Raw genomic sequence first — 12,874 nt, forward strand, 5'->3', positions numbered from 1 at the left:
TGAGAACGTAGTGATTCGCAGCGACGAACGCTGAAAGCTAAGGCGGCTCTTGTGCTCTCGTAAAATGGCCTTGTGACGCTAAGTGCGCGCACCAGCGTAGCGCCTTCCAATTCTTTTCTAGGCATTTGAAATGGTCGCCCGCTCCCTCCTCAAACCATGGGGTACTTATGACTCCGGAGTTCTAATCACTTTAACCCAATGAAAATACGGCCCTGCACCTCCAATTCATGACCCTTTCTCAATCTATTCGAAAAAAAGAATTCTGGACTCTGGTGGCTCCTAGCTGTGGGGTCAGCAGCAGAAAGGCCTCCAAAGTCTGAGCGGCTTCCTAGGTCTGACTCTATCAGAGGCGTGCCTGTTTTCCCGCACCCCGCCCGGGCATCCAGCGTCTGGACTTCCCTGCATTGCGAGGCAGGGAGGGAATAGCTCCGCAGTACCGCTCCAGCGGAGCACCTGCGTCCTGCCGAGAGCTCCTCTGCGATTCCACGTCTCTACACCCACGGAGTCCTGTTCCACAGCTTTCTCTCCAGGCACTGCTCACCCCCACCTCACCCCCAACTCCGCCCCCAGAGCCCGCAAAGAACCAGTCACAGCCATCTTCCTGGGGAGTCGTGAGGATGTTTTTGTTTGGTTTTGGTTGGGATGTTTTTTAAAGAGCGACATATAGATATTTATATATATAAATTATTAATGTGGGGGAGGGGCAAGGGGCATACATCGCAGAAGGGGCGCGCGCACAGAGACTGGGGACGGGCAGGGGCAGCACACGATGCTACGCAAAAGAGCCACATCTAACAGATGAAATCATCACACCAACGGGGCGGGGGAGGGGCGGTGGCCACCGAGGGCTGGGCACGGGGGAGGAAGAAAGCAGGGGGACAGGAAAAAGGGACCTGGTCCAAGATACTGTGCGCTTTCTGCCCCCACCCCGACGCCACCTCCCCACCTCTGCCTACCACAGGAGCCTTGGCCTTCTTCTGTCCCTTCCTCCCTCCCTCTGCCCAGCTGCTGAAACCCTGCAAAGGAGCAACACTCCTCCCTCCTCTGCTCTGGGGGGCGGGCTGGGAGGGAGGCCTTGGAGGTCCAGATGCAGGCGCCATGGGTGCTCTCTTGATGGCAGGTCCTACAGTGGCTTGTCGCTTTCCTTCTTCAGGTGACTGGTGGAGAGGGGATGAAGAGCAGAGCCATGAGATTGAGGTCAACCCTGCCCAGGCCCCCTGTCACAGAGTTGGAAAGTGGGGCAGGGGCTCCCCCCCCCCCAGGAACCCGCAGCCCGACCCTCCGCACCCCAGGAAGCCAACGCACCTGTAGTAGTCCTCCTGGGCAGGTAGCGGCACACTGTGCAGCGGGTGGTGGGCGTGCAGCCACTGCTGCTGCTCCAGGGCCAGGCGCTGCAGCTCAGCCGACTGCGCGTGCATGGCCTGCAGCTGGTGAGCTGCAGACATTGGGGCAGAGAGGGAGGCTGGCAGATCCCGGTAAGGAGCAGCTGTGGGCAGGAAGGGCAGGAGACACAGGACCGAGGGAATGCTGAGCACTTACTCTGGACTGGGAGACAGCTAGCTACAGAGGCGATGGAGACTAAAACACTTATAGGGAAAAGCCAGTCCTGCAAGTTGCCAGCAATTGAGAGGATTCAAACCTCCGCCTGGCACTCCAACCCGCACCTCTCTTGGGCAGGGCCTCAGCCCTCCTTCTATTCCCAGCTCCTCTGGGTACCTCTGCATCCCCTCCCCAATCCCAAAGAGGCCCATCCCACCATCCAATCTCCTCCTTCCTGCCGTTATCTCATCAGATCCTCCCCATCCCCACCTTCATCCTTACCAAAGAGCTGGTGACGAAGAACTTCATTCTCGTGCAGAGGGTGAGGAAGAAGGGGGTTAGGGAGGGTCCCAGCTGGGTAGGGGATCCGGGTAAGGTGAGACCCTGAGGCCAGGGGGTCAATGAGAGGGTGCACCGAGGCAGAGGCTAGAAGGTAAAGAGAAAGGTGTCACCGAAAGGCAAGTTTGGAGAAAACCACGCACGTGGGTAAATGGATCCAAGCCGGGAAGAGATGGACAATCAAACACAGAAAGACCCAGTGAGGAACAAGGAAGAGCAAAGGAAGAACTAGGGGACTGGTGGGTGGCCAGGACAAGACCTTACTGGAGTAAGGAACACAGGGACACACAGAGGCCAAATAACAGGAGATTACAGTTTGTCAGAGGGGTCTGAGGAAAAGGAAAGAGATATGGATGGCTTAAAGGAGATAGAGGGAACTAGAAAGTTTAGGAAGTAAGACAGGAAGAGATACAGAAGGTTAAGAGAGAAAGCACAAGGGAGCCCAGAATGACCAGGACTGTAAGGTTAGATCTGGCAATGTTCTGGACAATAATATGGCAAAAGGACAGTAAATTAGTACCCAAGATACCCCCAGCCAAAGCTATAAGGGCTCTTTCTGGAAGGCTGTAGATCTAGAGATGGGGAAAACACCTCCACTTGGAAGGAGGAAAGATCACAAGAAATGGTAACAGAGTTTAATCCAAAGGAGCAAGGAAACAGGTATGTGAAGGGGGTTGGGAGGTGTGGTCTGAGGGCAGAAAGGTAGCATTCCCTCCAAGGTTTCCTCTACCATGTGTGGAATGCTAGACTCTGAAGTGGGGTAGGTTGTGCATTATTACAGTCCCTGTGGCAAGGCTGGGGCATGAGAAGATGGGGGGTGACAGGGTGCCAAAGATCAGGGGAGCAATCTCCAGAAAGAGGCTCATGCCAGACTTTAGAGGAGGGAAGTCTTGGCCTGAGGAACATAAAAGCCCAATCACTTGCCAGGAACCAAGAGAAAGTAGTAGGAGCCTCACCTGCATGGATGGCATCCTGCTGGTGGAGATGCAGGTGGGAGTGGATGTGGGAGTGCTGGTGGTGATGGGGGGTCACATTAAGCATCTGCAGCCGGGCCAGCGGGTCATTGCCCAGGGCTGCCACTCTTTCTGCATGCTGCCTCTCAGCTGCCAGACGCTCCGCATAGGACATGTCAGGCCGCAGGGCTGGCCCAGCTGCCAGCGCTAGACGTTCTCTCTCCAGGGGCCCCAGACTCGGATGAAAAGGAAAAGGGTGCAGGCCAGGTGGGCCAGGCTGCAGAGCCAGGCCCCCATGTCGGGGGAAGGGATCAAGGCCTGGCCCTGGGACCCCATGTAGGGGTTCCAGCTCACTGGGCTTCACCTCAAAGCCAGGCTTGAGGCGGTCACGGAGGTCTCGTTCACGGGCTTCCCGCTCCCTCTCCCGGGCTGCTGGGTCGCTGCTGTACAAGGCCGGGACATTGTAACCCAGGAGCCCCGGGTCCACTGCCCCTAGGGGCACGTAGAAGGGATGGTTGCGATTGCCAGGAGACATGACGTGGGGTCGGGCGTATTCACTGAGAGTGCGCAGGGCTGGAGTGTCAGGACCCAGGTAGGGGGGCACTGTAGCTACAGCGCTGCCTGGCTCAAACGGAGGGCGATGGGGCACAGGGCCAAGAGATGGGCACTCCACTGGCGCCCGGCCCTCCTGAGCCAACTTCTGTGGAATACAGGGGAAAAACAGTGTCAAAACGGCAGGTCTGGAAAAAGGCAGCTGGTCCTGAGCTACTCATTTGTCTCGCCAGCTGAAAATCAAAATGCTTCACCTTACTAGAACTCAGTTAAGCGGGAATTTCCCTAACCCTTTCTCCTGGATTTTGGCTCCTCCTACCATCTGCAGATACTCTGATCTCAATTTGTCCTCCCCCAGACCCAGGAATGCGAGGATTCCTCCCGCTTGAATCCTTCCGTCTCGATTTCTCGGGCTGCCGTGCCTCCTCCGTTCCGAAAGGGGACGCAATGACCGCCCCCCCCAACCCACCCTGCGCGGCGCAAAGGGCCAGAAAGGCGGATGGCGCATGTAGTGACGCACTCACCACGCTGCGTTCCAGCTCACGCTCCTTCTCGCGTTCCCGCTCCTTCTCGCGTTCCCGCTCGCGCTCGCGCTCCTTCTCTTCGCGCGCGCGCTGCTCGGCCTCGCGCCGCACCTTCTCCACCAGGTCGGCCCGCTTCTTGGCCAGCTTGGAGCCCTCCAGCGGCACGAAGTACAGGTCGCTGCGCGCGCACGAGTTAAAGCCGCGATCCAGGTGTTTGTTGAACCTGCCAGGCGCGAGGACGGCGCGCGCTTAGCCCCGGCGAGCTGCCAGATCGGCCCGGCGGTGACCCTGCCCCCAAGCCCGCCCACGCAGATCGTGAGGGCGAGGCCAAGTTCTGGAGTACTTCAGAAAGCACCACGAAAACGAGTGGGGTTCCCCCGCACCGCTCTTTCCGTTGCCTCGCTCTGTCGTTCCCAATTCCAGGCCCAACCGCACCCCGGCCCGGAGGCTCACCTGGCTGACTGGCTGGCATGGCTGGGCACGTCTACCACCTTGGGAGGGGGCGAGGGGCTACGGGCCGGGGGCACTGGGCTCTCGGGGGTCTCATACTCTTCAGCGGGCTCCTGCTTGATCTGCGTGGTGTTCAGGGGCGGCCCAGAGGCAGGGGCTGCAGGCGGTGTAGGCAGGGATGACAGGCCTGAGGGCCCGGCAGGTGGCAGGGGCCCTGGCCCCACAGTGGGCGAGCCTGGCTTGAAGGTCCCTGGGCCCGCGGGCGGAGAGGCGCCTCGGTAGCCGGGTGGGGTCCCTGTTCGGAAGGAGGGAGGCGACCCTGGCTTGTATCCCGGTGGGGTGGCCGTCTTGTAGGCCCCTGGGGACGGGGCTCTCTTTCCATAGGGCGGGGGCCCAGGTGGGGAAGCTGTTTTGTAGCCTGCTGGCGAGGAAGCCACTGTGGCAATGACCGTGGAAAGCGTAGCCGAGGAAGTGGTGACCGGAGGCACCGGCGGGAAGGGGTAGGGGGCTCCTTGGGGGCCCTGGGAAGGGGAGGGGTGTGAACATGGGTAGGATCCTTGAGAGGAAGAAGAGGAGGAGGAGTTGGAAGAGGAGGAAGAGGCAGGGGGGCCGTTGGGGCCTGCTTGGCTGTAGGACACCTGGCCGTGAGGTGGGGGCAGGTGTGCGGGCCCTGTTGGATAGGGCCTCAGAGACCCCAGGGAGGGAGACATGGCGTAAGGATGGGCATGGTGGGAGCTGCTGCTCTCCAGGGGGTGGGGATATGCTCCAGGTGGAGGGGGCCCAGAGCTCCCATGATGCTGCTGCTGCTGTTGCTGTTGCTGCTGTTGCTGCTGCTGCTGTTGCTGCTGCTGCTGCTGTTGCTGGTGGTGATGGTGATGTGTTGGGGCTGGTGGGTGGCCTGTGGATTGGCCTCCAGTTGAAGGAGGGAAGGGACCTGGGTGGGCATTGCTGTTGGCTAAGAGACGGCCATAGGGAGGAGGTGGGGGGGGACCCTGGCTCCACACAGCCTGGGATGGAAGGGAAGGCTGAGTATACTTGGGTGGCTGATTGGAGACAGTCAGGCTTGTCGGGGGAGGGAAGGAGTGGGGATAACTGGGCAGTGCCTGGGAAGCTGGGTACTGGGAGGCAGAGGAAGAGGACGAAGAACTGGAAGAAGAGGCCGCTGCAGAGCTACTACCAGAGGATGAATATGGATACCTCATTGGGGGGGCTGGGGCAGAAGAGGAGGAAGCAGGTGGCAGAGGATGGGGTGAGGGAGCAAGAGTGGGGCCCTTCTCTGGGCCGGGAGGAAGTCCACCCATACCCTGCCCCATGGCATGGGGAGACGGCAGATGCCCAGGTAGTGGCTGGGCCCCCAGGCCAGGAGGAGAGGCTGAGGCATTGTTAAGGGGTCTCAGGGCAGGTGGGGGAGGCAGGTTTGGTGTCACATGGGGGAAGGTGGCTGGTGGTGGAGCAGAGGGCAGGTTTCCACTACCCACTGGAGTGTTAGGTGGCTTTGTTGGGGGAGCACCACCAGCCCCAGAGCTTGATATTGAAATGGGGGTGGTTGGTGGGGGGTGCTGTTTACCCCCAGTAGGAGCCCCCACTGAAGAGGCAGCCCCTCCCCCCTTGGAACCCACTGGGGGTCCAGACAAAACTCCTCCACCAGTGCCCCCAGGGTAGAGCTGTGGATGAGGGGGAGGGGCCCCAGGAGGAGCTTGGAACATTCGAGATGTGGGGGGCTCCATGGGAGCATGATATCCAGTGGGTGTCACAGAAGGATGGGGCTCAAAGCCAGGCTCTGGCTGTCGGGGGGTGTTGTCTTGCGGTGAAGGGGAGGGAGGAAAGAGTGGAGGTGGGTGGTAGGGGCGGGCTGGGCCCTGGGACAGGCCAGAAGACGAGTCGGAGTCATTCTCCACACTTCCAGGGCTGTAGATGCTGGGAGACGTGCTTCGGTTATCTTGGTCAATATCCCTAGGGTCACTGCTGCCATCATCATTGAGGCTCCGCCCATCTAAACTATCCAGATCAGAGGGAGACTGTGGCCGAGGGAGCTCCTGCTGCAGAAGAAGGAGGACCAGTTTTTTTTTCTTTTTCCTTGCTCCCCCTACATTTGGGGCCTCCCTTGCACAAAATCATTTCTCCCAACATACCACTGTACCATGTGATGAATACTCTTGCTCAACCCACCTACCATGTGGGGATTCCCTCCCTCTCCCCACATTCTCAGCCAGTGTTCTTTCCCTCCCTGGGAAACTCCATTCTTTCCTCAAGTGTCCATCTCAAGCACCTTCTCCCCATCCACAGCTAAACCCAAATCCCGGTCTTCCACCAGCTTATATCCACCCTCTTCTCATCTTTCATCCCATTAACTACACATGCTAGAAACCTCTGGTTTTTAAAAAGACCACTCCTGCATTTTCCTTTTGAGACCTCTCACCTTTAATCTCCTCCCCAGCCCCTTCATGAAAACCAGGACCTGGGAAAAAAGCCTAGAATCCCCCACACTCCCAGTCCCCTCTGGCCCTGCCTGGTCATCTAGTGGCCTAGCTACATCCCTGTCTGACATGTTACAGACAGGACTCCTTTAATAAGCACCAGGCCTCTCATATTCCAGGTGAGATTACAGTAGGAATCGTGAGTGAAAGGAAATTTTCAGTTAACAGTGGTCAGAAAATGCATCAGGATGGCTGCTAGGGTCTCCCACCTCAGTTTTGGTCTTTTTTGGTGCATTGGTCTCCTCACTTTCACTCTCTGAGATCTCCTCACTCCGGCCCTGCTTGCTGACCTTTGGGGTGGAGGCTTCCTCGACGCGGGCCTTCTGTTAGAGAAAAAAGAGAAAATCCCTGTCTTCTACCTCCCAAAGCCTCCACCATCACCCTCTGCCAGACAGGAAGTTCCCCCACAACACACACACATACACCCTCAGCTCCAGTGCCTGGGCATCCTGTGGGAGGACCCAAGGACAGAATACCTTGGCTGTCTGCCTAGACTTCTCGGCTTTGCCATCACTGCTGGACGTGCTGACCCCTCCAGGGGAGGCCCGGCCCCTCGATCTCAGTTCTTCCCGGGGCCCAGGGGCCTCTTTCTTCCGTCCACTCCTCATTGACATCTGAGGGAGAAGGAAGGAAGCACCTAACTTCATGGTGTGTCTTATTTCTGTTCTACTTCTCCAGGCCCTCAGCCCTAGTTCCTCCAACCTTCATCATTCAGGTCTCTAATTTCAGCTATTACTCACTGAGTCTTTATTCTGACGTGTCTTCATTCTTCAGGCTGTGGAGACCCCATTCTCCTCTGCCTGGGCAGCTGAATACAGAAACTTCTCTGCTTCCCCTCCAAGTTCCCCACAGCTGTGGTCTGGGAAGCAGGCAGCAGGATCTCCCAAGTGTCCAGTGCAGGCACCTGGAACTTGCAGGATCTGTTTTCAGTGAAGCCTGTTAGAAGAGACCACCAGAGTCTCCAAACTGGGGAACAGTGTCTGAAGGGGATATCACTGAGCTTATCGCAGCCCAGCCCTGGGCCTTTGGGCCAGGAGGCACAAGCTTCCAAGACATTGCTGGCCTGCCCCGCGGGCCACCCAGGCTATCTACAAGTGAAGCAGACTTTGCTTGCAACATCATCTCTTTCATCTCTGGAGAAAGTAGAAAATTCAGATGGACCTGTGAGGTCACATTATTTACCCTTCATGATACCTAGGAATACCTGTGTGTCCATGAGTTCCACAGAACCTTACCAGGAAGCATAAAGATATGTAGCTCAGGGCACCTGGGTGGCTCAGTTGGTTAAGCATCTGCCTTTGGCTCAGGTCATGATCCCAGAGTCCCGGGATTAGGTCCCACATCAGGCTCCCCCTACTCTGCAGGGAGCCTGGTTCTCCTTCTCCCTCTGCCTGCCACTCCCCCTGCTTGTGCTCTCTCTCTCAAAAAAAAAAATTTTTTTTAAGATTTTGTTTGACAGAGACAGTGAGAGAGGGAACACAAGCAACGGGAGTGGGAAAGGGAAGAGGCGTCCCACTGAGCAGGGAGCTGGACGCAGGGCTTGATCCCAGGACCCGGAGATCATGACCGGAGCAGAAGGCAGACGCTTAATGACTGAGCCACCCAGGCACCCCAGTCAAATAAAATCTTTAAAAAAAAAAAAAAAAAAAAAAGGTATTTGTGATAGTAAGTCATTTACTGAGTGCTGTCTTATGTCAAGCCCTTACAATTTCACTGAATACTTATAACCAACCCTCCAGTATTCTTGTTTCCATTATACAAGTGGGGAAACTGAGGCTCAAAGATTGAGATTGTGATTTGCCCAACTTTGTGTGATGAATATACAGAAGCCTGTGACAGCACCAGAATCAAACCCACGTCTCCCTGACTTCAAAGCCCATGCTGTTTCTTCTAGATTTTGCTATAGTCTCATCAGAAGCTGGGGAGGGGGGGAGGGGGGAGAATTCTCAGAAGGCTCAGATCAGTCCCAGAGATATGAAAAGAATCTTTTCACATCAGAGTAGGTGGGAGAAGAATGTCCTGTTCTCTAACACAAAGGCACACAGTCCTACCAATCCCAAGCCCAAACCTGGGTATTCCCAAAGTGCAGAACTTCATTTCTGGGAGCCCCCCTGAGGCCCCCTGTCTAGTGCTTGGGTTCCCTTAGGCTAGAAAGTCAGGACTTTCACTTTACCAACCCAAGCAGTGAGGATCAGTGAGCACATAATACAATAATACAAAGTTACCAGTTTCTGAGTCTGTACCCCCACTTGGCTTTGACAGAGACACACCACCTGTCTGTATCTGTACCTTTATCTACAGCCAGCTATTTTCACTCACACTTGTTTGTTTTTCTAGCTAAGTGTCACATCTCTTCCATATTATTGACCATGAAGTCTTTTGAGAGCAAAAACAGTCTCTTCCCACCGTTTTCTCCCACTGGTGTCACATATATATGGGTGCTCTGTTCTGTCCTTGCCATTGACCTGTAAGCCCACTCACTTCAGTAGGTCTTTCGAATAAAATGCTGCTGGCTTTGATAGGAACAGGGTAAACTTAGCCACTTATTACTGAGGCAGAGGCCTGGCTAGGTAAATGGCATTTTCACAGTCGATAGCATGTTTCTCCCAAGGAATACAGAGTAATTATTTATTACTCATCTCCGCTGAACTCTACTGAGACAGGCCGTGAGGAGTGAACCTAACCTTTACAGAAAACTTAAATAATGATTTACTTAGAGTCACAAAGAGCTGAGACACAGCTCCAGGTCTGCTGAACTTAAAACCCATGCTCTGCCCAGCAAACTGGCCATCTTTCTTCAACTACAACTAGTACCACATTTTGGAATTGTTATGTAAATGGGTTTTAAGACATTGTCAAACCCCCTCAAAATCCAAAGAACAAAACCCAACAGAAGAGAAGGGGAAAACAAACTCAACGAAAGCACAGCAAAGATGACTATTTGTGACTGGTGTGTCTTTGCCAGCCCCACTAGAGGAGAGTCCCCATGTCTCACCCCAATCTCAGAATCCATTCACCAAGTCAGTTAGAGCAAGGAGATCCAAAAGCTCAGAGAAATGCATGAATGGAACTGAAAAATACAGCAATAAGTATGCCCTCCCCCTACTGCCACTGTTTTAAACAGATAAAATCTGATAAAATTATCAGTGAGTAACTTTGAAGGAGAAAAGCAGTCATAAAAGTGTAGGTAATCCTGGGGGAAAGGAGTGGCAAGGGGAGAGCAGTTAGGGTTGGGCTGTACATGATGTTTCTGAACTTAGAGCATGCTTTAGCATCAAGGTGAGCTATACTCCATCTTGCCCTAGTAGCCTGTCAGTGGAACAAATACTTCAAGAACACCTACTGTGTATCCGGCAACACACTATGCACATTCCCCTTCACAGCCTTACTGCAAAAGAAAAATGACAAATACCAGACTGGGGAGATGCAAAAGTGAGAAAAAGGGAAAGAGTCTCTAAGAACAGGAAAAGAAGGGAGAAATATGAGAAGGACGTCAGAGGGAATACACAATCGAGACACAAGGCTTTCTGGGAAAGGCTTGCAGGGTGAATTTCAGGATTGCTGGCCCAGACCTGCCAGACTAACAAACCAGTCCAAAGTGACTCCTAGAGAACAATGCACCAAGCTAAGCCTTTTTAGAATGCCAGGTTGTCAGAGGGGCCTCAGAAATCATCTTATCTATAACCCCTTCATCTTACAACAAAGCCAAGACTTAAAGAGAAGTGACTGACCCAAGGCCACAGTTAGAGGTACAGTGAGGACTAGACCCAGTTATCCTGGCTCCTGTTCCAGAGTATTTCCACTGCCCTCTCCCCTGGGCCACCCTCACAAGGGATGGGCTGGTTGGAGAGCCCAGTCCCTCCCACAAAGTCAGGGAAATAGAAGGTCGAAGGTTAGCTGAGGGCAGGGGTCACTATCATGATGTCCGGGAAAGAGGGAGAGGGAGACTCAGGGAGACTCAAGCTTAAGAAAATGTCAGACTATCAGTGCAAAGAAGCAAAAGGACTACCAAATACAAAAAGTTCCTAATAATAAGGTAGGCAGAGGCCAGAAAGAACTACCGAAAGATGGTGTAACTTCAACAGGAGCATTCCCATGCTCTCACCATGCCTAGGGGAAGGAACCGGGAGCAACACCTATGACCTGAAAATAACATGTCTACCTGTTCCAACAGACTACTGGATGGAAGGTGGGTGGACCCCCTGGGGAACCTCCCATCCACCAGCCGCACCAGAAACACCTTCCAGAACAAACCAAGAGTCCCAACGAGAAAGTGAAAGGCTGAGGTCCATCAAAATCCTGAACCCCCACCTATAGGACATCCCACTGGATCACTACTATGGCAACAAAATGGTAGAACCTGCCCCTCAAGAGTCTATCCCAGGAGTCCATCTACCAGCCACTCCCCCTCCAGTTGCCAAAGCAACTCCTACCCTTCCATGGCACCCTCCAGGAAGGGAGCTGGAGAGTGCCTGCCCCGTGGAAACAAGCACGCTGCACAAAGAGCAATCTCTGAGATCCGAACAGAAATGAAGATACGACCCCCTCCACAGAAACCACAGCTCCAGGGGGATTTGAGGGAGGTGGTCACAACTTGCCTGGAGTGCCTATAAGATTGTTCAATTCTCTCCTCCTTCTCCACCCTCCCAGAAACCCTTTCTCCCTAACTCTTCCTTCAATGGTCCCATCTTCCTCCTCATTAGTTCTAGGGGGACCACACTACTCCACCCCAGGGGGCTCCTCTCCAAGAAGTAACTGTGGCTGGGATTGGAAAAACAAGGTCAGAGGGGACCTGAAGTGGGCGAAAGAAAATCGAATCACAAAGGCATCCACTTCCCACTTCCACCCAATAACACCTCTGCTGCTGCTTCTTGAAGGTGGACCTCTCCTCGGCCCTTTCAGAGCCTCCCTTTCCCCAGGTTCCATTCTCCCTCATCAGCTACAATCCTCTCTTTCCACCTACCACACCCCTTCCCCATTTCTCACTTCCCTTCTATACCTTGCACCCCCAACCCCGAGTTCTGAAACCCGGGCTCTGGGCCTTTTCCTGGAGCCCTAATGCCCCACCTCGCTGCCATATCTCCATTCCTTTTTTGCCTTCGCCCGAAGCCCCCTCGCGGGCATCCCCCCCACCTTTTTCCTCTGCCAACCCTCCACCTCGGTGCTTCTCTTTTGGTCCCGGGGTCCTGGCTACCCTCTTGCCCCATCAGCCCTCCTCCTGAGAGACCCTCCCACCTCCCTCCACCTTCCCGGTCCTCCGGGTGCCCGGGCCCCCATCCTTCCTCCGGGTCCGGCCCCACCCCCTGAACCCCCCCAACCCCAGCCTCAGCCCGGGCAGAGCCCGCAGTGGGGGTACCGGGTCGGGAAAATAACAAATGGAGGCGCCGGCGGCGGCGGGAGGGGGAACTGGGAGGGGTGGGGGGTGGGGAGCCGCGGGCCAGAACCCGGGCGGGCCCGAGGCCGGGACGGCAGCAGGTCTTACCTGGTGGTAGCTCGGGACGGCTGGCTGGCTCCGAGCGAGATTCGGGGCTCCGGCGCCTCCGGGGGGCGGCGGCCGCCGCTCCCCCGCCCCCCTCTCCTCTTCCCGGCTTCAGTCGCCGCCGCGACGGCGGCGACGACGGCCCCGGCCCCCCCGGAGGGCGGCCCCCATCCCCCCCCTTTTCCCCCACCTGGCCCCGATCGCCCGCCTGCCCCTCGGAGCAGATCCCGGTCCGCGCTCTCGTTCAGCCCCTCCTGAGGCCCGCCACCCCCCCACGGCCGCCCGGAATGCCCGGGCCGCGCCGCCCGCCCCCGCCGCGCCGCTCGCCCCCGCGGCCCGGCCGGCCCTCCGCTGGGCTCTGACCCGCCGCCTCCCGCCTGCCGCCCGCGCCCGCCCCGCGCAGCCCGCACTCGCGCGATCCCCGGCCCCCCTAGGCGGCCTCCGCCCGCGGCCCCCGCCCCTTCCCGGGCTGTCGTCCCCCACGCCTCACCCCCTCCTAGCCCCTCTTCGAAGCCAGCGGTGCCCCCTAAATGGGTCCCGGCCCGAGGCCCCGGCCCGACG

At 56.4% G+C, this 12,874-nt stretch overlaps 1 protein-coding gene across 2 annotated transcripts; it reads right to left on the reverse strand.

Moving 5' to 3' along the window:
- Positions 1-598: 598 nt before the first annotated feature.
- On the reverse strand, positions 599-12,454 carry ATN1 (atrophin 1). Of its 2 annotated transcripts, none has more exons than XM_059403665.1 (10): positions 12,317-12,454; positions 7,575-7,770; positions 7,311-7,448; positions 7,044-7,157; positions 4,361-6,393; positions 3,908-4,130; positions 2,835-3,531; positions 1,822-1,965; positions 1,306-1,486; positions 599-1,157 (listed from the first exon to the last, which is right to left on the reverse strand). In XM_059403665.1, exons 2-10 carry the CDS (start codon positions 7,599-7,601, stop codon positions 1,124-1,126), a joined length of 3,591 nt encoding a protein of 1,196 aa, XP_059259648.1. In that variant the 5' UTR covers positions 7,602-7,770; positions 12,317-12,454; the 3' UTR covers positions 599-1,123. The 2 variants fall into 2 exon arrangements, with proteins under 2 accessions (XP_059259648.1, XP_059259647.1); XM_059403664.1 differs by having other exon boundaries at positions 4,361-6,396.
- Between the last annotated feature and the right edge of the window lie 420 nt (positions 12,455-12,874).

This window comes from Mustela nigripes, chromosome 6, assembly GCF_022355385.1.
Source record: "Mustela nigripes isolate SB6536 chromosome 6, MUSNIG.SB6536, whole genome shotgun sequence".
Classification (NCBI taxonomy): Eukaryota; Metazoa; Chordata; class Mammalia; order Carnivora; family Mustelidae; genus Mustela; species Mustela nigripes.

Bases quoted from the DNA above. Each gene is read 5' to 3' on its own strand.
- ATN1 (XM_059403664.1), bottom strand. From the start codon at position 7,601: ATGAAGACACGTCAGAATAAAGACTCA. The intron at 7,449-7,574 runs GTGAGTAATAGC...CTTCTCCCTCAG, and splicing joins CACGTCAGAATAAAGACTCA to ATGTCAATGAGGAGTGGACG. The intron at 6,397-7,043 runs GTGGGAGACCCT...CTTCTTCTGCAG, and splicing joins CAAAAAAGACCAAAACTGAG to CAGGAGCTCCCTCGGCCACA.